At 43.2% G+C, this 27,770-nt stretch overlaps 1 protein-coding gene across 1 annotated transcript in view; it reads right to left on the bottom strand.

Moving 5' to 3' along the window:
• The window catches only part of SLC2A13 (solute carrier family 2 member 13), a 174,141-nt gene extending 151,198 nt beyond the window's left edge, over positions 1-22,943 (bottom strand). Inside the window, exon 1 of the mRNA XM_068401084.1 lies at positions 22,266-22,943. Within this exon, the coding sequence (XP_068257185.1) occupies positions 22,266-22,815 (550 nt within the window). The 5' untranslated portion in view covers positions 22,816-22,943. The remainder of the gene's footprint in view (positions 1-22,265) is intronic.
• Positions 22,944-27,770: the final 4,827 nt, after the last annotated feature.

The raw sequence follows: 27,770 nt of genomic DNA, 5'->3' as shown, positions 1-27,770 counted from the left end.
TTATGGACGTCCAGATTGCTTAATTGGTCCCTGACCCAGCCCTCATCAACCAAGACAGATTCCTCCTCTATCCTGACTTCTTCTGGGGCCGCAGGGGTCCGGGGCTCCTCAGGACAGCCTCCAGCAGTATAGACAGAGGCAAAGAAGGCATTCAGTAACTCCGCCTTCTTTTTATCCTCTGTCTCCAGGGCCCCCACCTCATTCATCAGTGGGCCTACATTGCCTCTAGTGTTGGCTTTACCTGCAATGTATTTGAAGAAGCCCTTTCTGTTGTCCTTGACCTCTCTTGCAAGGTTTAATTCCAAGGAGGCCTTAGCTTTCCTAGTTGCCTCCCTACATCCTCTGACAACAGACTTATATTCCTCCCAAGTGGCCAGCCCCTCCTTCCATGATCTGTACACCCTCTTCTTCCACTTGAGTTTGCCCAGTAGTTCCCTGTTTAACCATGCAGGTCTCCTGGTACCCTTCCTTGACTTCCTACCTGCTGGGATGCTCTGATCTTGAGCTCGGAAGAAGCAGTCCTTGAATGCTAACCAACTATCTTGGGCCCCCTTACCTTCTAGTACCCTGTCCCATGGGATTTCCCCTAGCAATTGCTTGAAAAGGCCAAAGTTGGCCCTCCTGAAGTCCAGGGTTGTGATTCTGCTAGCTATTCTGTTCCTGCCACATGAGATCCTGAACTCTACCATCTCATGGTCACTACAACCAAGGCTGCCCTCAACCTTCACCTCTTCAACCAGACCCTCCTTGTTAGTAAGGATAAGATCCAGCAGTGCTCCTCTCCTAGTTGGCTCATCCACCATTTGCATCACTGTTTCAGATTACTTCAAAACATTAATCAGAATGATTCCTAAAAGAAATCCAGCTAAAAGACAGCATCATAAAAATGTAACAACTGAACTGGTAATTAATCGAGCTAGCTCATCAGTGACAGTTTCCTCAAAATATATAAACAAAGTAATTGGTTGCTAACCTACACCTACATTTTCAACAACCAAAAGAGTTAAAAAGCCTTTTGTTGGGTCACCTACACAGCTATGAATTTGTATTTAGCAACTTTCAATATTGAAATGGATTTTCTCCTTTTTCTAAAGTGATCCAGACAGAAGCAGACTAATTATTTCTGGAACAGCATTTTAAGGAAACCCTAAATAGGAAAAACTTTTTCTCAAAAAGTATGTGTGTGTGCACACAGGCTTGCAGGGGAAGGAGTATCACTGATTTTCAATATTGAATTTGCTATGGCTCCCTCTACTTGAAAGGTACCAGGAACTGTGAAGAAGTGCATTCCTGAACTGTTGTAACAATACAAGATGAACAATCAGTCCTAGAAGTGACTAAAAGCTACCAAAAGCAACTAGTAAAAAGACCTAATTTGTTTTGTTTATGAATTAATTTTGATCAAGCACTATTTGCAAAGATTCTGTGAACTTATAAGCTGCGGAAGACCCTTCATTGTGAAAGAGTGAAGGAACATAGATTTTTATATGACTCAATGCAACCTTTATTTTTACCATATTGCAAAAGCTTCTTAACTTCAGAAAATAAGAGCTTTTCATTTTTCTTTCACTTGAAAATTATAAATACAACATAGAAGTTTCCTTTATGACAGGTTGTATAAACATGTAAGACAAGCATTACTTAATCTACTTTAAAAGTAAAGCTTTTAGTTCAAATAAATAGTAACTGATATAAGCAGTGCTTTGCTGTAGACATTCTTTAGCACATGCAGACTATGCACTATACATGCTGCTTGCTTACACCCAGGAAAAACAGGCAGATGAACTTGGCCAAGTCCCAAGGCAGCCACAGCCAAAGATAAGGAGTTGCTTCCCCAGCCAGTAGCTCCTCCCTTTCCAGTACAGCAGCAGATCAGGATGCGTACCTGTATCTCAGCTACTTCGTTTCCCATTCGAGACTTTTGATGTGGTGGCTGACACAGACTTGTGCTAAGGTGCGAGATCACAAGCACTAACTGAGCGGCTAAGGAGTGGCCGCCCAGCTCCTTCTGCTGACTCAGCCAAGCATGCAGCAACTTCCAGCGGGGAAGTATGGTTTGATGACCCAGAAATATTTGGCAGGACTCATCTGCATAACCATCCATATATGCTAGAAAGCCAGCATTATGAACACTGTGCAATCTTTACATGGTTAAAAAAAAAAACAACAATCCCACACCAAAAACTCCAGAACAACAGTTGAAATTTTATTTTCAGAGGACAAGGGTAATGATTTGAAAGCTACACATAAAAGGAATACTCCTTTCCAACTTTGTACTTTTGTTTATAAACCGTTTTTTTCTTTCCTAGTTCTACTACAGTGATGCTTTACCCAACTTAAAATTATTGTAAGAGAAGTGATATCTAAACAAACATGAACAAGCTCTAAAAGCTGAACTATAGCTCAGCTAAAATCATGCCTTCAGCTTACACCTGAAAGCCCTCTTCAACTAAGAAGTAACTTGGTTTTAACAGTGCCTCTTTCTACAAGTGCAATTATTAAAACAGTTAAACAGGTTAACTTCTCTGTAAACTGCTTTAGGTTTCATTGAATTAACCAAAAGTCCAGCAACTGACTCCAAACATGCAGCATAAGACAAAGACGAGCAGAAGAATGCATTTTCTTACCTACCACTTGCCATTAATTAAAAAAGCAAATCTAGAAAGACTAATCTCATTGCAAACTTAGTATTTTAGACAAAAACTCTGGAGCAATATTGAATGTGTTCATTCGCTGTTCTGGAAAGCCATTCATAAAAACACTGTCTAGTTTACACTCCCTGTAATGTTGTGCTTGCAATGAGTAAACACATTGCAACCAGCAATGCAGAAAACTATATTTTTATATGAATTACTACATTGTAGCTACCCATTTGTGCCAGAAACAGCATGATTTGTAGGAAGACAGGTACCAGTTATATGGTTTTATAACTATTGCTCTAAAAAATAAACAAAAGCCCTGTAAGCCTTTTACAGCCTAAGGCCCGATTTCAAAAAAATAAGTTTCATTTGTATTATTATAACACCAGTAGCACTCATGACAGTAATTTAAGTATAACTATTATAATGAAAATATGAGTCACAGTGACTGCTCAGTTTCCTTCTATACTAGAGATTTCATACACAAACAGGATTCTGTCAACAAACACAAGTGATCCATGTAGAGACAATAAAACACATTTTTTGACCATATGGGGAAATAAATGGTGTCTGTATTTGCAGTATTGGAAGTTGGGGGTAGTGTAAATCTGTATAGTACTTCTTCCTCAAGATACCTTCCATGGCATGCATTTTGCGTGTGAGGAAGAGTAAGGGTGCTCCCAGCGCACACAGGTTAAGTCAACACCTTGAGTCTATAGTCCAAGTGCAGCACATTTCTTTGCTTTATGAGAAGCAGCTCAGCTTAAATGTCTAGCTTCCATGCAACATCTCCCCATGGTTTGGAGTGTCCCTGCTACCATTTCAAAAACAGCAGCTTGGGCTACCATTTCAAAAACAGCAGCTTGGTGCCAGTGAAACACAACTGTAGTAGAAGAACATCCTATGGAGGAATCCCAGGTAATGATCTCTCAAGTGGTTAAGTCTCAGAAAGGTTTTGACTATTAGGACAAGGATCTTGCACTAGACTGTCCTTAGTAGAGGGACAAACCAGTGCCTAACTTCTTCGGGCCATGCAGGTTTACTCCTAGAAATTACTTGCAATGGTCTAGATCAGCAGTCACAACTGCAGGATTCATGGTGTGACCATCAACTCTACTCTGCCCTGGTGAGGCCACACCTGAAATATTGTGTCCAGTTCTGGGCCCCTCAGTTCAAGAAGGACAGGGAACTGGTAGAGAGAGTCCAGCGCAGAGCCACGAAGATGATTAAGGGGGTGGAACATCTCCCTTCTGAGGAGAGGCTGAGGGAGCTGGGTCTCTTTAGCTTGGAGAAGAGGAGACTGAGGGGTGACCTCATTAATGTTTATAAATATGGAAAGGGCAAGTGTCATGAGGATGGAGCCAGGCTCTTCTCAGTGACATCCCTTGACAGGACAAGGGGCAATGGGTGCAAGCTGGAACACAGGAAGTTCCACATAAATATGAGGAAAAACTTCTTTACGGTGAGGGTGACCGAACACTGGAACAGGCTGCCCAGAGAGGTTGTGGAGTCTCCTTCTCTGGAGACATTCAAAACCCGCCTGGACGCGTTCGTGTGTGATATGGTCTAGGTAATCCTGCTCCGGCAGGGCGATTGGACTAGATGATCTTTTGAGGTCCCTTCCAATCCCTAACATTCTGTGATTCTGTGATCAAGCTATCAAGGGATACAAGGGTACTTTAACCTATTTTGGTGTGTATTTACTTCCATCAGTTGCTTATATTGACAAAAAGGAGATGTTACAAGTAAAGCATGAGGCTGCTGCATCTGTGGAAACAAAAGAAGACAGTAGCTGTCAAGCATTAAAAGGGAAAAAGGAACAGATCAAGTACTCTATTACCAACATCTAAAAGAGAAAAAGCTGAGGAAAGCCTCAGCTAACCAGGAGTGTGTGGACGCTGCAGGTGGGAAGAAACTACTGCTAAATTTTATCAGGGAAACTGACTGCCAAAGAGCTTCCTAAAAACAAGGCTGCAAGACTCAAGGCCTCAGGGGAGAGACTGGTGGAGGACAGAAGATCCCAGGAAAACCTGGGAGATGCTGCTCTCATGGCTTTCAGCTTTTGACAACTTGCAGTCCTCCAGATGCACTGTAATGGACAGCCATCTTCCAAACAAGATGTAATTCTGCTAACAGGGTTGCTTTACTCCAACTTTTACTTTGCAGACCTCTTTGTTAATAACAATGATCAGAGCAAACGGATGTGAGAATCGCAGATCGCAGGAGCACAGCTCCCAGGTTTCCCCCACAGAGCGGCTCTTTCCTGCGCTGTTTTTGTTCTCCAGGCGTGTTAGCAGGGAGGCTTCAGGAAGAGCTTCAGGTCAGCCTGCAGTGAGAGCTGGGCAAACATTGTGATGTTCTCAGTAAACCTCATTAAGTGATACAAGACCCTTGTAACTCCAGCCAACCTAAAGATTAAAAGGAAATACAGATAAGTATCTAAAATGCCCTTCTGTAACTCAGAGCACTGCACTGATTCTCTCATCTGGCAGTCTGTTGTGTTGTTCCTATGCAATAAGAGAATACTGAAAACAAGAAATTTTAAGATGAATTAGGAGTTGGCATTTAAAATGAAGTATCTGACAGTCCCATTCTAATTAACACAGAGGCAGCAAATATCCTTGTTAAGATAAAATCTGCTTTTCCTGTGACTTGCACTGCGCGAGTTGCAATAAATCACTGTAAGTCATAAGATGACTAACTGGGCAATGAAATATTCTGCTGTTTCAGTTTGCTGTCCCCCAGCCTCTAAGTGCACCAGCTTTTTTGTACTCTGAGGCACAGCTACTACTGAGAGCCTCCTGTTAATTTTATTTAACTCCTTCGTATCCACTCCCACTAAGAAGTGGATTCCGTCCTTAAACTGTTTCCGTTTACAGTTAAAAACAAAGCCACGTTCTCTTTCGAAGTGACAAGACATTTTCACGTTAGTTCAAGTGAAAAGATTCATACACAAGCTACCACCAAGAAAAACAACTAAATCCAGGATCTCTCTGAAATACAAACTTTGCAAGTTCCCCACTTACAGCATTACTCTACTTTCACAGAGAAAATTTATAAAGAAAGTTTCATATTTGAGGATAACTGAAAATCCTAACACTAGAATGGGGAGGGAGCTCCAAATCCTCACTGCGCTCTTTCCAAAGAAACCTTACGAAGTAATTACTGTCTCCCATCTTGTTTTTCCCTATAATCTGGTCACATTTCACCTGATCTTTTAATTAAGTTTTCATAAAGCAAGATCTAATTGAAACATCAATTACAGGAAAACCTACATATAATTGAATTTTTACTCAAAAGTAAAAATAATTACTTTTATTTACATTTTAAAAACATCCCTGGTCTACATCCTCTTCCTTATTTCCCAAAACAAAAGATAGGGACTGCTGACAATACTGCAGGAGGGCAGCATCGGGAGGCAGAATTAATTACCCACTGGAGAAGAATCATTAAACTGAGCACTAATAGACTAACTGTGAGTAGGAAAGAAACCAGTTGTGATAGCTTCCAATAAAGCACTAGGAACCGGCAGCGAAGCACAAAACAGCTCATAGGTGACTGGATCTCTGAATTACTCATTATCCACTCCTACCTGCCCAGTTAGTACCATTTATACTTGTATGCAGTAAGAAAATAATAAAACCTCAGTATTTTCCCTATAAAATTTTACAATCCATTGCAAGGCATGCATGTTGATGACAGGTTTATATGTAGATGAGGTTGGGAAAAAGCCTCTATTCTAGCAGAACACTACTCTTCCTGCCACCAAAGATGACCTCCTTAAAAGCAGAACCCCCTTCCTTACTCGTGACCTACTGCAGTAATGTAACAGTTAGAAAAACTTCCCACAGACTGTGCTTCCAATTGCTTTCAGCAATTCAAATGTCTATTGCTTGTTATCTTCAGGCACAGAATGATCCACCTTTCAAATACTGTCAAGCTCACATCCACATTCACATGCTCATTCTGAGTTTACATTGCTCTCCTTTCTTAGTTTAAAGGACTTGTCAACTGCTAAGACATACAGACCCTTTGAGTAGAGTTTCAATAAACCATATCAGAAAACTTAGGTATAAATAACCAAAAGCATTTAGTAGCCAAGTCCTTTAACGACTCTCGTGCCAACTGCCTGCAAGGAATAGAAAAGTCTTGTGGGAGTAATTGAAGAATAAACATAGTTAGTGACACAGCATGTCAGACTACATTCTGGAAGTTAAGTCTACATTACTCCACTGAGATACATCTTAAAAATGCTTTATAGAGTTGGGTTGATTTTAGGCCATCTTATTTTTCTGTGCAGTGACAAGTATGTGACAATTTGTATATATGTGTCTATTAACGCAGGATTTGCGCTTTCAGTTAAGTAGAATTACCTACAGTTACAAAGTCAAGTGGGAATTACGTAACAGCCATTAATTGTAATTTGTAACAAATAATTTACCAGCATTTCGGTAAGATTTGAACATCAAGCTTCCCAGAGCCCAGGCTTCTCTGACTAGTACCACCAACAGCACTGCCTGTCTAAAGGCCAAACACACCGCAAGGAGGGAAAGAGGAGAGATCTGACTGTAGAGGAAATTAGCCGAGAAACTGAAAATCAGACTATGAAGTCCATCCACAGAAATTGTAGTGTTGAACAGGTTATGACTGATAGAATTAAAGATAAATACTTGTTTTTAATAAGTCCGAGAATGCCTTTCAAAAATGCAAGCAAACATCAGCACCACCTTACAGAAGAAAAGACAGAGGTATAAAGTACCACAGCCACTTTAAGATCAAGTGGCCAGGAAGTGACAAATCCAAGAATTAAAGTTCAGTCTTATGTCTACTCAGCAAAAGAGGGTGCATCAGACATTTGGGGTTTCACAATGTGCAAGTCAGGCCTTTCAAAAGTACAACAGACATTTTCTTATGCAGTATTTAAAGTTAGAGAGTCTTCTGAGTGTCACAATAAAACAACCACATGCATGTATTTAACTTATTTTAACATAAGGCTTGTTGTAGTTCAGCCTTGAGACTATAAAACTGCATGACAAAAAACTTCACGTTATGGCAAGATGAGTCCAAGGCTATCTGTCTCTAGCTCTTCGTATCAGCATAAAATAATACTTTGCTCTTTCAATAGTGTCCTTGCTACTATCGCTTCTACAGCACACAAGCAAACTGTATGGGTTCCAGCTCCTAGGACAGGTAACCCAGGCTGGTATTTGCATTGGTAGAATTTACCACGACTTAGAAAACCGATAGCCACAGATCCTGTAACAGGGCAAATTTGCAGAGTACAGAACACACAGAGCAATTGTGAAAGTGAAATGCAGCAGACCAGACACCTCTCTGTCTATTATTGCTTCAGGGATGTATGTATTTTAGTGACTGATAATTCATGACTAATAGAAATCCAAACCAAAGAACATGCAGAGCAACTGTAAAAAGGAGACACAGCAGACCAACCACTTCTCAACCTATTATTGCTTTAGGGATACATGTATTTTAGTCCTGATAATGTACAGCAAACAGAAATCCAAACAAAGAGAGCCATACATTTCTTGTGGATGATTCAGCTACACTGGGAACATATTTGTACAAGACTGAGAAGTATGCATACAGGCATATTTATGTTTTACTACAACTAACTGAATCATTTGCTTTAAGCAAGAAACAGAGCATTACTGAAAGCAAAATATCATAGAAGATGAATATAAGCATTTACGAAGAAATACAATGTGTGTAATCTTCAAATACCAGCTTAAAAGTTTTATAACTTCTCTGACAACTCTGCCTAAAGTTGTATTTTTCAGTTGTAGCTCAGTATAACACCCATATCTACCTTACAGACTTAATTTTATATGAACCTACAATTACCTGATGAATAGATTCATATCTCCTATAAAGTACTGTACTAATTAGTAGTTTATCAAGATCATGAGGTAAAGAAACTAATGATACTGTAATGTCAGTGGAATCACACTGGCTTAAAAATGGTGAGAGTGCAAGTCAGGCCTCTTGAAGCGCTGTCTCTTGCTCATTGCCACAGCACAGATGAAAACTAGTTACCCTGGGTGGGTGTTAGATCATACAAGTCCACATTATCTAAGCCAAGAAACATACATCCCTACTTGATAAAAATTTAACAAGAAGAAAGAATTGAGCCAAGAACTATATATTCCCACTCAATGAAAAAATTTGAAGAAGCAGAAAGAATGGCTCTGTACCCCAAAACAGTTCTTCGTACCTTCTCCTGTTCTCCAAAGCACAGCTGTGGAATCCGTTCCCAACACACTAATCCTGAAAATCTGCACAATTCCTTTACGGTATCCTTTTGCAAAGCCACCTTCAATCACATTTTTTCTCACTACAAAAATATAAACAACTCCTAATTAAAATATTCACTCATATAATTTTATATCATTACTCAATTCTTCCTGCGCATGCACACACTGAGAGTTCTCCAGATGTCTGGATTCCTACTTCCCAACACAACCGTCTAGGAGGCCTGGATCAGACATTCCTTCTCACCAATGTGGGTCAGGAAAGACAAGTGTGGCAGATGGGTTACTGAGGTTCAAGTAGTGCTACTTTAGCACTCACACTTCCAGTTCCCCCTTCTTTGCACCAGCGCAAGGAGAGTGGTTTCCCTGTATCCTAGTCCAAATGAAGCTCCTTCATAGGAGAAGCTTTGGGGATAAGAAGTCATGGTAGCTAGACAAACTGAAAAACTCAATAGTTTGACTATACCAAAGTGGCCCATAAGAAGTCCCCATCACATCTAGCTCACAGTTTCACTTCACGTATCCTGGAAAGAGCCTCTAGGAAGAAAAGCAGAATTAATACAAAAGCTCAAGACAGCAGGCTAACAGGCAGGCCAGGCTTGCCCTCATCCAACCAACACACAACCACAGGGATTTATGCCTCAGCGACCCACCTAAAACAGTCACACACACAAATCCATACTCAGGATGAAAGATACAAGGGAGCGTATGACCATGAGCAGAGGCTCTGTTAAGCCAGTCAGAAACGGGTTAAGATGATACATAAGGAAAACCAGAAAATGCACATACAGTCCTTTAGAAGTTCCACCATTACAGGGCGAATTACTGAGAATTAACTTCTGAATAGACTAAACTAATATTCTGAACAGGTGGCTCAGATCTTGCTAAAGATACAATCAGTATTACAGAGGAGACAGGCCTGCTGGTCTTGAGCTATGAGGAAAAACCTTCTCTGCACTGCTGTGTTTATAAGCTCAGAGCACTGTTTCCTTCTGTGCAAGGGAGCACTCCACATCTAAGAGGATAATGATTAATTGCTCAGATAGTACTTGGGTGTCAGGCAAAGCAATTAACTTTGAATCAGGGAGAGGCCTTGCAGACTGATACAACAGACAGCTTTTGACCGCAGGGAAGGAAGATTCAGAAATAGGTGGAGATAGGCAGAATCAAAGGCAAAACATAAGCTGCATCTTTTCTTACTTTAAAGTCACCATCAGCAGGCACAAAAGAAGGCAAAAGAACAACAACAGAGCTTGACCTAAAAATTATGCCTTGAAACTATCACTTTTTCAGAAGCACACATGCTGTTGAACATGCTAATATTTTGTTTACCCCAACTAGTAAACCTGCAGACTGGGGTCAGGAGAGGAAGGAAGCCCTAAACCTGCAGGACAGTTAAGACGTGCAGAGGTAATCACATATAGCATACTAGCGTAGACAACTATTGTGCTCTGCCCCAAAGCCAGATTTTAAGATAAATAGTACCTTCTCATCCAAGCTTTCAAAGAATTTAGTAAAGTACATTCCAACTCACTAAAAGAGAAGGTGACGTTATTTGTGTAATGCTCTACTCAATGTGTGCCCAGATTTCCGCTATATGCACCAATGATTTTTTTCCAGGAACATGCCAGTCAATCATTACAAGAGCAAGGATCTACAGAAAGGATTCTGTGCCTTATTTCTCCCCCTATCAAAAAACTACATACAGCACAAAACCAGACCTCAGTATTCAGCTCAAAACATTACCAGTGATTGAATTCCTGGGCTAAAATATCATGAATGCCTATGTACAATATTTAGTCTTTTTCACTCGTTTCTTTAAGATCCTGAAGTTGTCCGGATGGCTCTGGCTTTCCATTTGTACCAAGCTGTTCCAAGGCGAATTGGACTGGTGAGGTCAGCAGCGCCTACAATTAATGCAGGAGCAGGGAGCCTATGAGGCAAAAGACTTAGCTGCTGAACTCCACAGCGAATAAAACCAGTCTTACCTTTTCCCCTCAGGCAGATTCCCCATTCCTGTGCTGACATAGCTACTACTGACCTCAACAGTCCAATAATCAAGGACCTGTGAATGAACAAAAAAGGTCACTCATATGCAAACATTTGCTGAAGTGCATGCTTAAAGTACATGCAGTTTTGGTCTTAACCAGTTCTTCCTCCATGCTCACTGTGCTCTAGTTCATCTGTTACGACGCTGCTTTTCTCAAATGTTAGACTCTCCCCATGATCCACCATAGCTCCAACCAACAACCCTAAAAAAAATGAACCAACCAAATCAAGAGAGCAAGTACTTATTGGTGAGTCCCTTCAATTTTGTCTCCTTAATCTCACAATTAAACAAAACTTCCTAGGCGGGCAGCTACAAGCAGAAAATTAAGTTCAAAATAACAGTTTGGCAGAGTAAGTCCTAATACAGCTAGGAACAACACATATAGCACATTGACTTGAACCGTGTCACGGTTTAAAGCTGGGCCGGCTATTAACCCGGTGGCAGATGCTCTCTGTTAACCCTCTCCCCCCACCAAGGGAAAGGGAAGGGAAAAGGGAGAGAGACTTATGGGTTGGAAAGTTAAAAGAGTTTTAATAAACTATAATAATGAAAAAGAGTATAATAAGAATAATAGAAATAATCAAATATATACAAATATATACAAAACCAAGATCAAGAGCTTGGAAATCCTCCTCAGGCAGAGTTGCTCCCCCCAGCACGGGCAGAGGGGAAAACGCAGTAGCTCTCCCTGCCATCACACCTGCAGGCTTTTAACTGGAGAATTGGCAAAGCTGGTACCAATCAGTGGGAGACAGGAGGGCCCATCCCTCCTGGGCCCCACCTCCAGGAGGCAGTGGGTTAGTGATAAATAGGAAAGTGAGAATGACGTGTATGGGATGGAATACCTCGTTGGTCAATCTTGGGTCACCTGCCCTGTCTGCTCCTCCCTGCAGGTGCGACCCCCCTTTGGCTCTTCACTTGTAAGCAGTGAGGAATTTAGCAGTGACTTTGGTTTCTCTAAGACTAATTGGCCTGGTTTGGGCCAAACCAGGACAAACTGTAATCACACAAAAAATACCGCAAAAAGCCGTGTTTCTCTCCTACTATCACACACGAGACAAGTAGATTCCAAAGGAGTACTAGCTCTGACTCGAGGCATCTAATTTTGGGATCCTGATATACCATCCTCCATCAACTATACTAGAACTTAGGCTCCCAACTCTCCCTGTTCCCAACTACAGTCCAGTTAGATGTCCAAACAGGCAGCAAAAACATTCCCTGCCTCCAACACCTCACATAGGCTCTGTGCTTCAGTTATCCTTCTAGATTTCTGAAGTTGCTCCAGCCTCATCGTCATAGCTTTCATCGATATATTTAGTTATCTACCACTTTTCCTATAAAAAGCTCAGGAATAAGTAACTAATAAATATAATTATTAGCTTCAATACACAGCTTTTGCTTCTAGCTTTCTCTGGGCATCTTTAAGATAGTAGCTTTTTTTTTTCTTCCATAATTCCCTGATAATTTTTTCTGTTAAATGGCAGAATGCGAAGCCTATGCTACAACTGCCAATTTAGCAGCACAAAACAAAACTGCGACATACTCAGAAGGTTGTTGTCTTCAGCATCAGGATCATCTAACTCTTCCTTAAAGAAATTAATGAATCCTGACTGCCTATCCATTTCTGAACATGCAGCTGAAGAGACAGCCAATCTACAACTGTATTTTTTCCATGTTAAGTACTGCAAGTTCCTCCAGGATTAGAGCTGTAAAAAAGTAATGGGCCATACTGTTTGAATCTTTCATAATATTGGTTAAAAAACCCACAGAATTACAGATAACAAGTATTGTAGTACTACTACATGCTTTGGACAGGAATCAATGGTAACTTAGCGGAGGCAAAACAGAGGAGTGGGAACAGGAGCTCCCTGTTTCCACCAGCTGTTCTGGTCTTGCTTTGGAGGCCGAACTGCAACACAGAGCACCGGAACAGGATGGCACTAGTGCTCCTTCTCCCTTCCTGCTCCTCGGGGCACAGCAGCTCTACTCTGGTACTGTACTAGGGAAAAGAAGGAATACCTGTAGCTCTGCTCCCCTCTCACCCTTGTAAGTGGGACAGATGGCACAGCAAGACCTGGTTGAACTGCAGAAGGCAACCAACCCAGAAATCCCACATCCACCTATTCATTAGGGGTGCAATCAGTTCAAGATGGATTTAAATTTCAAATTGTTCGTGCCTTCAAGTATGCCTATGTTCAAAGATCTTATCTGGTAAACCAAGAGCAGGAGTGTTAAAACTACAAAAATATACCTGGAAAACTATCAGAAGTTACTAAGCAAGGCAAATTGTTCAAGGCTTTGTAAGGTTTCTGTGCTGTTCTGGCACAGAACAAGTATTTGAGACAAGGAACAGGAAAGAATTTCTTATGAGCAACCAGAAATTAAAGACCTTCTTCTATTGGCACGTACCAGTGATCACTTCAGTAGATGTTTCTCCCAAAGCAGCACTCACAGGAACATGTGTCCAATTTACAAGACCACATGCCCCACAATATAGGCAATACAACATGTGTAACACCAGGCAGGCTCTTCTGCTCTTTCCAACTTGGAACACATTCCTCTGGGTTTCCAGAGTACAACAGGAAAGTAGAAGAGCTGTAGCTAAACACAAAGACATCCCCAATACTTCCTTCCACCTGCTTGAAAAGAATCTTCTTTTCCCAAAGTGATTATGTCCATAGGCACATTAAAACCACAATTATTGGTTTTGCTTCCCTGAAACCTTGCAAGAGAAGCAACAGTGGAGAAAACCATGCACATGAGGCTCCTGACCAAACGAAAAGGGAAAAAGAAGGGCTGTTACTCCTTTTTTCTGTCCGAGACAGAAAAGGTTAGCCTGTGGAAACTCCCACTTCTGGGAAAAGGCTGGAAAACTCTTGCCTTAGGGCTCCCACTTATGGTATAGGTTTCTAAAGCTATTTAATTTTGTCTAGACTAAGAAAATATGGGCGATTGCCAGGTGACTCTAATTTTGGATACACGTTTTTGTTTACACAGCAGGTTCTCCACCATTTTTGGCATCTTCTGTTTTTGTATCTATTGTCTGGAGATCAGCAATCATTTCATTACTGCCTCAGAGACAACTGAGCACGCAGCTGTATGTGCTTGGCTGGCTGTTGATTAGATTAAAGAGCTCCTCAATGCTACCAGTTGGCATGAGACCTGTGAAAACTCAGACCTTCTCAAATACACGGTGTTGAAAAGTTCTAGATTTGAGGCCTGAAGCAATTGCCTCCCAGGGAAACCCCACTTCTCCCTTAAGACTGTTCAGTCTTGCAGAGTGCCTGTCAGCCTGCGTACTAAAAGCATCAGGTATCACCGGGGTTTTCCACGCTGCCTGGAAAATTTTTTTGCCTTGAAACTGCCTCATCACTCAGGAGCAGAACGCACTCATTGATGTAAAACGCTCACCAGAAAAGGATGAGCCCCAGGGTCGGTGCCAGGTGCTTCTGGAAAACATCAGCTCTAATGAGAACCAAGAAGCCTTTCAGATTAGCCACGGAGGGCAAACCTCCTCCAGAGAGCTGCTCCCTTGCTGAATTACACTGCAAAAATCAGGGAGCGGGGAAGAAAAGTTCAAGTAGAGAAGCTGGGGTGACAGCTCCTGAATATACACAACAGGAAGACCCATCTCTAGAGGAGGGGGGAGAAGACCCCTGAGGGACAACTAAAGGACAAGCCCAAGGTAAAAAGTTGCATGTATCAATAAACATAAACTTTTTCTTTTTCTTTTATTTTTTTTTTTTTAAATCCACACAACTGCTTCAGTGTCTGAGCCCAGTAACACAACGGCCACGCAAAGAGGTGGCTGAACTCCCAGGAAAGTTAACCCAGGAGCAATCCCTAGGGCATGCGTTGGACTTCAAATGAGGATTCACTGCTTGAAGGGGAGGAACATGAGAAGGAAGTCTGTCCCCAGTTGCAGAAGAGGCAGGCACCCTTGCTATTTAGCCAAATAAGAGACCAAACCAAGGGGGAGGCAGAAACACATTTGCTAATACCATGGCTGAAAGCATGCCATGGCCTATCCACAGCCAGCCAGACACGTGGGGGGCTCCGAGGTCACGGTGGGACATTTCATCCACGCAGGCAGCACATCCGTAAGGGACTTGCGAAGGAAGAAGGGACAGACTCCCTGAGCTAAGAAACCAAACTTCAATGGCTGGGTATATAAACAGTCAAAATGAGAAGCTACCTACAAAAAATTCACCTTCAGAACAGGCATTTGCTTTGAATAAATCCTTAATAAAACCACATGTTTAAAATCTCCAACAAATTAGAGGAAGATCAGAAATGGAAAGAACAGGAAAGCGTGTTTTTTAAAGCTTTATCTCTTCAATTATCATAAGCAAAATACATTTTAGAAGAATTTGCATTCAAGTGGTATTGTAAGACGCACAGAAAGATAGTTCAGCTAATGTAGTGAAATGACTACACCTTCAACCAGAGCTGTGCTGCACAAGATCTCTACAACATATTTAATAACTGCTTCTCTTGCTATTTGTTCACAGGCATAATCATTGCAAAAAGAAACCAAAGGGACACCTCTGCGCTCTTGATCTTCAGCAGTCACTGGTTTTAGGCTTTGAGAAGCTCCAATGACCATCCCACCTGACCCAGCCTCTTCACAAGCATCACCCCAGCAACAATGATTGTACAGGTCAGAAACGAAAACTCAATTTTTCACCAATGAAGACCTGTAAAACAATTTTGCAAACAAAGCTATCCATCAGGCCCGTTTTACCTCTGTGGTACCAGCATGCAGCACAGCCACAGTAATCCAGTCTGAGTCCAGCCATCTTAAGTAGAAATCATCAATTTTCAGGACTTCTGTAGGATTTGCAAGCCAAAAGCTTACCATAGTTTCATGGAATAATCCCTAAGATTCCTAAAATACTACATCTGAAAAGAAAATAATGTATTTAGAAATACAATATATTCTATAAAACCCCACTAAAGAGCATACAGCTGCTATAATTAATTATCTTGAAATCTACTGATAATGAGATAAAAAGATAACTTTAAAACCCCCTTCTTTTTGACATCTTTTTTCATTGCTTCTCAGTATACAATTGGCAAAGTACACACTAGCACACTCAGAATGAAAACTAAGTGCATATTCTGACTGTGCACAGCAGAAGACAGTAGCTAGCACTTCCAATCTGCTGCTTGGACTGTCCTCAGATGTCCTGCCTTGTACCTCTGCTGATGGGACTGGTATAAGCTTCAGCCAAACACATCACTCAAATCCAAGAGTTCCAGTTGAATGTTTTGCTATCTTTAACATCATGGGAAGTGGCTGCCACTGGTCTCTTGTTCCTGTAGCAAGCAAAGCATTTTGAAAATAAGCCCACCTATGGTGCCCACGTGAATTTTTCAAGGTAGGTAAGGAAACACTTGTGTTTAACACCACAAGCTTCCTTCAAGTTGCCTTTTTATAAGGAGTAAGAGGATCACAGAAGTTTCGATTTTATGTCACATATGAAGCAGATGCATTGTATTTTTTCCAAAATGAACAAAAATACTTAAAATACAACAGGAATTATGTTTGATAGAACAGTTTGACCAAGTACAGGGAAAAATATTTTACAAGATTCCCATGTTTTAAAGACAGAAAATCAATTTCAAGGTTTATGAACTATGGGAATTTTTTAAAGTTAAACAAAACCAACAGCAAAAAGCCCAAAACAAAGGTAAAAAAAAACCCAAACAAAAAGAAACACCACCCTTACTACTTTAAACAGCTTCCAGAAGAATCAAAAGTCCAAAAATTCTCTTAGATCTAACTCTGTGTGCTTAATACTTTATTCTGAAATGGTCACTAAACATTTGCCAAAGGCAGCAATATTTATGTATACATGCTGATCTTTTTGTATTACACCATCAGACAAAACAATAATGGAGTCAGTGCTTGTTGACATGACAGTGAACTGAGCATAGCACCGTGTATACTGTCCAACGCACACAAAATTAGAGGACTTCAAAAGATACAGTTTTTCATCTTAATGTACTCCTGGTATCCTGCAAGATCACAGCTCCAGTCAGAAGCTAATGTATCCTCCCAGATGCTCTTGCTCAAGAACAGATTAAGCTCTTAAAATGCAGAGATGCAACCCTGAGCACACGCATTAATGTCAGTAGCTACGGATCCTGCAAACTTGGGTGAGCACCTCTGGTCAGTGGCAGTACAAGAGTCGATTCCAACAACGTGGCTATTTGTCTCTCCATTCCCCTCCATCCCCACTGCAAGCTTATACTAACAAACCACTGTCTCCTGGAGGAAAAAATAGCCTATGAATCTCTGGATTGAAAATTACAAGCATCTGCCAGAAGCAGCACAGCACATTTGGGGGCTGAGGGTGACTTTCTCCTCCAAAATGTACTAAGGTATAAACTCCTTTAAAAAATATCTGGTTGACTCTCACTTATAAAACAGACTGAAGCTTTAGAGCTTCCCATGGGGGGTGGAAGAGATTAATCTGTCATTTTTTCCAAGATAAAAATACACAGCATCTGAAAAAGCTCAGTAGAAAACTAAAAAAAAAAAAAATAAAAAAAAAATAAAAAAGTACACATATCCTCATCTTTAATAGGCATCAGGTCATAGTGGTTATTTTCCAATATTTTCACAGCATACATAGTAGTCCAGCTGATACGGTGGACCTTTACTTAACCACTGTAAAGATAATACAGAGCTGGTACTACATGATACAAGTCCTTTGGTTAAATTTGGTTATTTTTGTTATTTGCTACTGGACCTTACTGTCAGCAGAAGCCAGTCCCACCAGGGAAGCCCTGAACCATATGCCAGCGCTTTTCACTCCTGCCTAATTCTGTGTACAATCTTGTTTCCTCTGCTCAGAAAATGACCTACATATGCAATAAAAAGATGCTACCAGGAACACTACATATGTCACATTCAAATACAGCCTTTAAGAAAAAAAATACTACAGACATTTTGAGTACAAAGCAAGCACTGAGCAGTTGGCTCACGTTGTGGAGATACATCACGTACCAGCAAAGGCATGGGTCAGAGAGAAGACAAGGCACCTAACACCAGTCAGGTCTCCATTCCATTTCAGTCCCAGTAACAGAGTGCATGCACACACGGTAGTCCTAAGAAGTACTCTGCCTTCACAAGGGCTTGGGTAGTGTGTGCATTAAGTAACGCCTAAGCCACACATTGAGTAACAAAACAAAACACTGAAGAGCTGATCATTAATTGAGCACCATCTATTCTGCACGCTGAACAAGACAGGAGAATCTAATCATCCAGCTAATGACTGTACATTAGGATAGAGATCAACTCCGCACGAGCAAGCTTAATTCTGTCACTCCCTGAACTCTGTGTAGCTCAGACAGCTTTCCTTCCACAGCTAGCACATAAGTGTTCTTGAAAAGGTGATCTGAACAGCACACTACCTGAAACACCACGCCAATACCCACATACATCAGCTGCAGGCTTAAAGCCTTCAGCATCCTCAGATGACAGAAGGACAAACTGCTCCCATCACAGATCGGCGAGACGTTGAAACACTTTGGGCCAATGGGTTCAGACAACGAAGTGATTGTAAAATTAGGACATTGGACTGATGACAGCCTAAGAAAGAAGTGACTTTGCAAACATTGCTATTTATTATTATCCTTTCCAGTCTCTGTTACATTTAGTCCCAGTGCTTACTCTACTCACCCTCCAGCCCCTTCTCAGGGCACCAGGTTTTCAGTAGAATTAGCTCTCGTCTACGCCCATGCCTAGCTCTAACCTTTGGTGTTTTAGTTCTGGCCTGTCCTCAGACTTTGGTAGGACAGACCAAACATGAGCCAAGTGAAGAACCTGGCTTTCCTGCCAAGCCTGCAAACTACAAGACCCAATGCAAGGCAAACCTATGTTGACCCTCAATCCTGTATCAAGTGTGGTCAGTCACCCTTCAGCAACAGGCTATGGCCTTCAGCATTGCCAGATGCAAAAGGTCCAAATACGCTTTGTAGCAGTGTTTTTCCTAGCTAAGCTCATACAAAGCGCTACCGAGTACAGGCGATCCAATTTCCTAAATGTTTGAATTTTGCCCACATTTGCTGCAATGCATATCCATCCAAACATTGCATTCCTGACACCAGGCTTAGCCCAATTCCTAAAGAGTCAGGGACACCAGAGCTGCTCAGGATGGGATGGGCATGGGGAAGGGAATGATGGCCAAAACCTTGTTCTTAAGCCATTTTGCCTGAAGTTGTCATGAACTATGTATTTAGAAATTCAGACCTGAACAGATCTAAGCATATTCTAAGCTCATGCTGAACATCGTTTCCCTTTTTTTAGCATTCCATATATTTTGTATTTACACTGTGGGGGAGAGGGGGAAAGGTGAACATAACTGTTTCCAACCATAAAAATCTATTCAACATTTGCAATAAAAGAGGACTTCAGCTTGTCCTTGGGAGAAGGTCTTTATTTTCCAGAAACATCTCCTTCTGTAACTGCTGGGGAGAAAAGGAGAGCTTTTCTATCTCAAAACAGCTCTACAGAAAATGGTAAGAAATGGACAAGACAGACAAGTGAGAGATGTTCCTCATTTCAGCATATATCCTGTATTTTTCATCCTTGAAAGTTTAACTGTAGCCCTTTATAAATCACAGTCATGAGAAAAATGGCCGTTTTCTCACACAGACACAATTAACACAGATCTGCCCTGTACCAGCAAGGGTGGAACGAAATCCCATAGGTAACCATCACTGCACCTGCATTTACAGCACCACAGCACTGCCCGTAACACAGTCATTCATTTATTAAATGCATGCAAACACATAATTCTGGAGTAGATCTCTTGATGTGCAGTTGGCAGAGAGCTACAGGAAAGAGACCTCAAAAACGTACAAAATTATACACAGTTAAGAAGTTTTTACTGGATTGCAGGTAGGAAAGCATGTCATAACTCTACACCATCGCACCCTTGCGTTTCAGCAGTTCACACTGTCACTGTAGTGTCACGTTACTGAGCGACCTCCTTACATCAACGCTAGGAAGTTCTTGCTCACTCTGGGCAGTAAAATGAGAGTCAGAGGGCTCCAAGAGAAGAAAGGGAAGAAACTGGTTAAAAGTTCCACCAGTTTCTAAGGCCTTCATGAAATTATCCAAGCTCCCTCTGGTGGGGGATTTAATGTAGAGATTGTTGCAGTTTGCTGTATGAGAACAGTTTTGAACCACATTTTTTTTCTTTTGTAAAATAAACCTTGTTAGGATTGGATTCTGCAATTCCTGGAGTCTCTTGTGATGCTTCAGTCACAGCAATTTAAGGTAATGCTTTGTTTCTGGCCATAAGCTCCATCACATAAAGAAGAGCAACCTTTGATAAAAAGGAGAAAATATAATATTTTTAAATATAAGTTAGTGTCTTTGTGCTCCAAAATCCTCAAAACATTTCTCAGTCCTTACTTCAGCTCTCCAGAGCCCCAGCAGAACCATCATCTCTGTCCCTGATGTGAAAAGAGGCCAAAGAGAGATCTCTCTCCTCAGACCACACAAGAGATCTACGGCTGTATGAAAGAACAACCCCTAGCTCCTAATTTCCATTTCTGTGTTTTATACATTAATTATATTAAGCCCCAAGTCTCATATCCCTCCAACAATACCAATGATGTCCTTTATTTGCACCACTGTATAACAATTCCAACATGCCTATGTATCTCTCTAGAAGACACACAAACACGAGAGTCAAGCAAACCATCCATCCCTTTCCTCTCTCTTCCCCCTGAAGTTGTCAATGTAACCAGTTATGGTCAAGAAAGAACATGAGAAGCTTTACAAACACAAAAAGACATCAGATTTGATATTTTTAGTATCTACCACTAAACATATGTGCTACATAATGTCATCAAAATACCTGTTCTGCCACCTCATACTCAAATTTAGTCTTCCTGTCTCCTGAACATTATAACAAATGTTATCAACATTCTGCAGTCTGAAGTCTTGATTAAAAAAAATGCAGAGAGGTAGCATTTAAAAAACAAAAAACAACCACCCAACTCGGGGTAGAAAAACTGCAACCTGAAGATGTCCCTTACTGTACGGGAAAGTACAGTACAACATGAGCCCTTTCAAGGATGGAGTAAATTTTATTTTTGCCAGACCTTACTATGACTCACTAACTTTTTCCCCTTAATAAGACCACAACTTGCATCACAGCAAGTGTGTCTATAACAAGCCAGAAAATTCAAAAAATTATTCAATGGCTAAGAAACAGAACTTTGCTATGTAGAGGAAAACAAGTCTAATTCTCAATTTGTCCTCACACTTTTAGATAGGAAGGGTTGCAAGATCCCAGTAAGAAAGATTTACTTCTCTCTCTTTTCCTTTTTTTTTTTATACATACTATAGTCCACAGACTCTGAATAACCTCATACAGCCCATCTTGGATGAGTATAATTCAAACTACTGCCTGACAGGATGGCAGCTGAAGAACAACCAAGATTTTGGGGATATTTAGGACATAGTTCACACAAAACCCAGTCTCAAAGGTTAGAGGAAACACTCCTCATCATTTCAAGTTCTTTGGCACAACTATAAAGTTTTACCAGAACCTACTGTTTTCAAGTTATGCAATGCATACAGGAAGGCTGTCTAAGAGCAGCAATTCATGTTCAGTTCTGCAGGATGCTATTGATAAAATCCAAAGCCTTCCAAGGCAAGTGTCATCTCATTTGACCAGAGAGATTACTACCTCACTTTGTCCCAAAAGCACTCCTTTAGTGCCCAATGAAGAGCAAAGCTGTGCGGGCAACCCAAATAGAGGTATCTACAGTTCAGAAAGGCATGATCTCCTCCTCGCTCCTGACTTCCCAGAACCCCCTGAAATGCAAAGCTTAGGGTGTGAGCTGTTGACACTGACAGACCACCCTAAAGAAGAATTTGTAGCGGGAATGTGAGACCATTCTCGTACAGAAACCAGCCAACTCTCCCCAGACCGGGCTAGGACTACACCACCCGTAACTAAAAAGGAAGAGGGCAAGCACACACACTCTCCCTTTCCACAGGCCGCCGCGATGGGCAGCAGCCCCCTCTCCTGACCCCAGCCCAGTCCGGCATCTTCCTCGCCAGCAGCCGAGCACTTCAAACCCCACGGGCTAACGTTCGCCTTTTGTCTGCGAGCTGCCTACATACGCGGGTTGTGGAGACGCGCAGAGACGGGCGGGTTTCAGGCTCGGTTAACCCTGCCCCCGCCGGGGCAAGAGCTGGGGTCCACCCGGGAGCAGGGCGGACTGGGGCTGCAGGGGACGAGGGGAGCGAGCCCGGCGGCGCGGCGCGGCACTCACCGATGCCCAGCCCCACCACCACACGTCCCGCCAGCAGGGTCTCCTTGTCGCGGGCGGCGGCCAGGACGCCGGCCCCCGCCGTGAAGAGGCCGCTGGCCAGCAGGATGCAGGGCCGCCGGCCGCACAGCCCGTTGAGGACGCCGCCGGCCAGGGCGGAGAGGGCGGCGGCGCCCACCGTGCTGGAGACGAGCAGCTCCTGCCAGAGCGCGTCCAGGTTGAGCTCCCTCTTGAGGAGGAGCAGGGCCCCCGACACGACGCCGGTGTCGTAGCCGAAGAGGAAGCCCCCCAGGGCGGAGAAGACCGACACCACGTAGACGAAGCCGGGGGTCTCGTCCTGCTGGAACTGCCGCCGCGCCGCCCGCTCCAGGTCGCCGCCCGACGCCGCGCTGTTGAGGCTGGAGCACGACTCGGCGGCGATGAGGCTCCGCTCGCCCGCCGCCGCCGCGCCCGAGCCGGCGGACCCGTCCGCCTGCCGCCGCCGCTTCTCGCCCATCAGGTTGCTCAGGCTCCGCAGCGTGTACTCCACATTGTCGCTGGCCTTGCGGGACATGGGACGGCCGCGGCGGCTCCTGCCCCGGCCGAGGGAGAGCAGGGGGCTGAGGCGGGCGGCTGCCAGGCGACTCTGGCTACGGCGGCGGGGCTGCTGCTGGCGCCGCCTGTTCTCGCCCCGCCCGCCCCTCTCGGGCCGCGCTCAGCTGGGTCGCATAGTCCCCCCCCCGCCACCGAACAGACTTGAGGGGAAGTTCCCCGCCGCGCCCAGCGCCCAGGCGGAGCTGGAGGCGGAGGCGGGCGGGGACAGCGGCGAGCGCGGCCCAGCGGGCGCCAGGGGGCGGGCCTGGCCACCACCCCCGGCTCCGCCGTGGCGCGCACTACTGCGCAGGCGCAGCGCCTGCGCACTGAATGCCGCGACGGAGCAGGCACCGCCCCAGCTCTTTCACGGCGAGGTGGCGGGGAGCGCTTAGAGGCGAAGGGAAGGGGCAATGTGCGGGTGAGCGCCCCGCAGGCCCGGGGGGCAGCTCCCCGCGCCCGCAGCGGTGGTGGCGATGGGGCGGGGGGTGTTCCTGCTGGGCAGGGCCCCCGCTTGTGGAGGGTGGAAGGGGGTCGCCCGCCTCCCTGCGCGGCTCACCGCTCTGCCGGGGCGCGTTGGCCAAGCGGCTGACGTACGGAAAAATCGCAATTAATTTAATAACTGGGTTATTTGAACGGAGGCAGCATTTGAAGTTCGCGTTTGTGATTTTCTAAAGAGCTGGGTGATAAAAAAAAGGAAAACTTCGCCCCGTTCAGAGAAGCACTGGTTTGTTGCCGTATGGAAGAAAAGCTGGGAGCCTGTGCTCGTGTTTATGCTCGAAGTGGAGCAGAGCGGTTTGATAATGCCGCCTTAAGCATTTTTGTTGGGGATTTTCAGCAGGATGAAGGGGGAGATCCGGCCCGGGCAGAGCGCTGGGGAACCCTGGCGGCGGGTGCGCGGGCGCGGAGCGGAGCGGCTGTTCGCGCGGGAATCGGGGGGCCCGGGCCGCCTGAGTGCGCGGAGGAGTCCCCGGGGTGCGATGCGTCACGGTGGAGAAAAGTCACATCAGAATATTATAATTTGTGCTTCATTGTATCTATTATGGCATATATTAAAGTAAACAAAATTTTCCTTCTGACTTGACTGTCTTCTGTAAAGACCCTCCTAGTGAGGCCAGCCAGTAGATGGAGAATTTTGGTAATTAATTGGATCAGTTATTACCAGCCCACACCTTGTGAGCCGTACTAGTCATAGCCACGCGAATTTAAAAATTAGGGAGCAAAGTCCAACATCGCCAGCTGCACACAGCGTCTTTGGTGGTTTGCCTCTGCCTCAAAGCAAGCTGTGAAACGCTAACACTGTGGTCCAGATAGTACCGACTAAATAAAACAGTGACCTGTAGTTACTAAAATGAATGATAACAACAGTTGTCTATGGTAGTTAATTTGGTTAGTGACAGATGTGGCAGTAGTTTTATAAATACAATAGGTCAGCTTCCATGTTTGAGCATGGGAGAAGCCCGAACTAGGTAAAAATTAAACACGTGTTAACATTCGGTTGTTTTTAATCAAGGTTTGGATAATATAGTGTGATTGGCGCAGAGCATTCCTTATTCCTGTACAGACCATTAGGGCCTGACCCAGCACTACAGCAAGGTCCAGGCAAACAATTCCAGGTTGTAGCATCAGGAATGAAGTTATGTTGTGGTACAAGAACCTGTCCCCTCAGGTCCAGCAGCTCTCCACGAGCAAACTGGCTTACATTTCGTCAGCATTAGCAGCAGAGAGATCTGTAATGCTCCAGAAATCTCCAGACTTGCCTGACAAGCACAGCACTCAATACTTTTTATATGTAAGCCCCAAATAAAAAATGTGGGACACTGCATTAAACAGAAAATATTCACACCAAATCCCTAGCCAGCCAGAAGAAATGCTTTCACAGAATATTGTCACAACAGCTGGCTGTCACCAAAACAACAACCTGTCTTTTTAACAGCCATCTCAGAAGCTGGAGGCATTCTGTGTGTTACAGTTAATACAGACTCAAGAGAGCTAACTAAAAGCTTTTTTTCTTCCCATTGCTGGCTCAACACAATCACAAACAGACATAATTTCTCATCAGATCATGCTGTCAAGCTTATCTCTTAAAAGGATTCCTTGAAGAAGTACAACAAAGAATTTCAGCTGCGAATGCCCTACACTGAAGACTGACTTCATGAGAAAAAGGGAGGATTTGTTTGGTTTGTGTGTGGATCTTCATTATTGTGAACATCTCTCCATAGTACTGGATTTTGTGATAAGAGCTGACTTATAAATGATTTCACAGTAATGCAAAATGTAGGAGGTATGATTAGTAACCTAAGGCAGGGGGGGCAGATCCAAAGAAGGATTTAGGTGGATTTTAGGCATGACGTTACGCTTTCAAGAGATTAAATGTTTAATTGAAACGCTGTTTGGATTCGCAGCACTGCCTCATTCTCTCCTTCAATATGTGTTTGCACAATTGTTTGCCAGGTGATGCTGTGAACTAGCTAGAAGAACTGGTCCAGCTTTAAGAAACTCATTTTTTTGTGTTTCAGCAGAGAGCAGGAATAATTATGGGATTTTACTGCTTTTATGTTGTTGATACATGGCATACATCAGAAAATGTCTTCCAGAAAACTGCTGAGCACTTTGTGCATGTGCCCAGAACTCCCCCAGACCGGAATAGCTGGGAGTTAGCTCCTGTCTCTTTGTTGGCACTCAGAAGGAAGTGGATAAGTGCCTGAATCTCCTGGGGACTTCAGTCCAGCCAAGGTGCACAGTGAGATGCTGTAGATCTTTTGTGTGGTAGTCGAATGGTTGATAGCCTCACCCAGGAAGTAGGAGGCCCCAATCACAGATTTGCTTTAGCCCAGGAGGATTTAAATCTCTCCCTCACCTCTCAAGATGATTGTAGGTTAGATGGGGAAAAGATGGATTCTGAAAGGAAATTGGGTTGCTGTGCAGACAAGAATGTAAGAAGTCACAGGGTTAGACAGACAGTGAGGCAGAAAAGGATCTGACTCTGTGGCAGAAGAAGGTCCAGCCTTGTCAGTAATGGTTATATTCTTTACAGGAAGCCATGGTTGCATTAAAAAAGAAAATAATACAAGGAACAAATCCCCAAACCAAGAGTTCTTCCTACCTCAGTCAGTGCTGCAGGGGTAGACATGAAGGGTTTAGCCTCATGCGGGCTTTAGCAGTACAGCGTGCAACCTCTTTAGGCTCTTAAACTAATTTCTTGTTTTTTAGTGTTATGATGCCTTAACCTCTGATCAGCACCCTGCTCTGATACTCACATTATTTTGCCACAAGCAGAGCTGCTCTGTAAGTTGAGAAATACCACTGCGCTGGGCTGAGGGAAGTCACCTAGCTGAATGTCTATGTTTAGCCTGTACCCAGGACTAAACAACAAACAGTTTTTCTATCACCCAATGTCCCTTCCCCAAATAAGGAAGGGAATTGGGAAAGGAGAGAGACTTGTAGGTTGAAGTTAAATAGATTTAATGAAATAAAGAAACCAATATAAATGACAACACAAAAGAGACAAAACTATACTTATGTACAGGGCACCGGCAAGTCGCTCTTGGAATCATCATCGTTAGAAATGAGGAAGACAGAGAAAAGGAAAGGGGATCAAAAAGAGACACCCCCCCCTCCCCAGCAAGCCCTCCCTTTTATAGTGAGCTTGATATTGATGATATAGAATGCACCTGTGGGCCAGCCTGGGGCAGCTGCCCTGGATTTAACTGCTAAGGGCCTTGATCACCATGGCTGGCCACAAACTGAAACAAAATCCCAATGAAATCAGGACACCGAATATGCAAAAAAGATCAGCAAATACTATTTATAATAGCAGCTTATATAATGTCTGCAACCTTGGAAAAGCACAGATAGTAATGCCAAAACCTTTTCTTACAAATGAAGTTTGCATGCAGTTCTCAAGGTTCAGAAACCTTTTCTCTCCACAGAATTGTACGTTATCACTGTGCCAAGGAATACGGTTAGGTACCACTGTATACAAAAATTATTTCTTCCCTCTGGCAAGACACAAACCCTGATCCTGGATCATACCAGTTTGTTGAGTTTGCAAATATGTATTGGTAGTATAAGGTTGGGACTACAAGGAACACTCTAGTTTAAAAAAGAAAAATAGGAACCGTAAATAGGAATTTAACACTAGAAACAATGTGAAATAAGCTGTGTATTGCCTTAAATCTTCCTTTTGTTCCAAAGTTCACCCTACTCTTGCAACGTTGTTTGGTCTCTTTGGAAAGAAGACCCTTTCAGATACATTCCATAGTTTTTTGATCCCCATGTAACATTCCTTCTCCAGCCATTTTCACTATCTTGACAGAGTTGGTTTGTTCATTTATCTGAATGTATCTCTCTCTTAGCTCTCGGTGCAGTTTTAGTTGTTTGTAATCCTTCTAGTGTTTGCTTTGGGTTCTCCTTTATATGTACAGATCCTGATTAGACCCTACTGCAATATCTCAACAAAAGTCGCCCTTCATATACACATGCTCTCCTCGATGGGACACTGTTACGTGGTTCTTTAATTCCTGGCGGTCCTGACCTGCAGGGTGACTTTTAGCCCATTATTTACCTTCTACCTTGGTTATCAGAATCTGTAAACTGGGACAACGCTATTGACCTCCTCTGTAAAATCCTTTCAAAATGAGAGTAACGTCGGAATTTATTAGTAAGGAACCTACCGACAACATGCATTTAATCCTCCCGGTCAACTGTTAAGAGATAAATTGCTTACCAAGTAGGAAGCGTTCCAGTATTAGCACTGGAAGAGGGTGTGGATGATGGTGATTGCAGACAGAAGCTGACAAAACTGTGGGCTGACACGTTCCTTGCCTGACAGGCAGAGCTGACGGCAGTACAGCTAAGGTTGCCTAAGACTTCACACTGCAGGCTGCTTTAATCCCAGGTAACTTTACCAATCATTTGAGCTCACATTTTGCATAA

Source organism: Nyctibius grandis, chromosome 5, assembly GCF_013368605.1.
Source record: "Nyctibius grandis isolate bNycGra1 chromosome 5, bNycGra1.pri, whole genome shotgun sequence".
Lineage (NCBI taxonomy): Eukaryota > Metazoa > Chordata > Aves > Nyctibiiformes > Nyctibiidae > Nyctibius > Nyctibius grandis.
The sequence above is the reverse complement of the archived record's forward strand: the minus strand, read 5'-3'. Positions and strand labels throughout refer to the sequence as shown.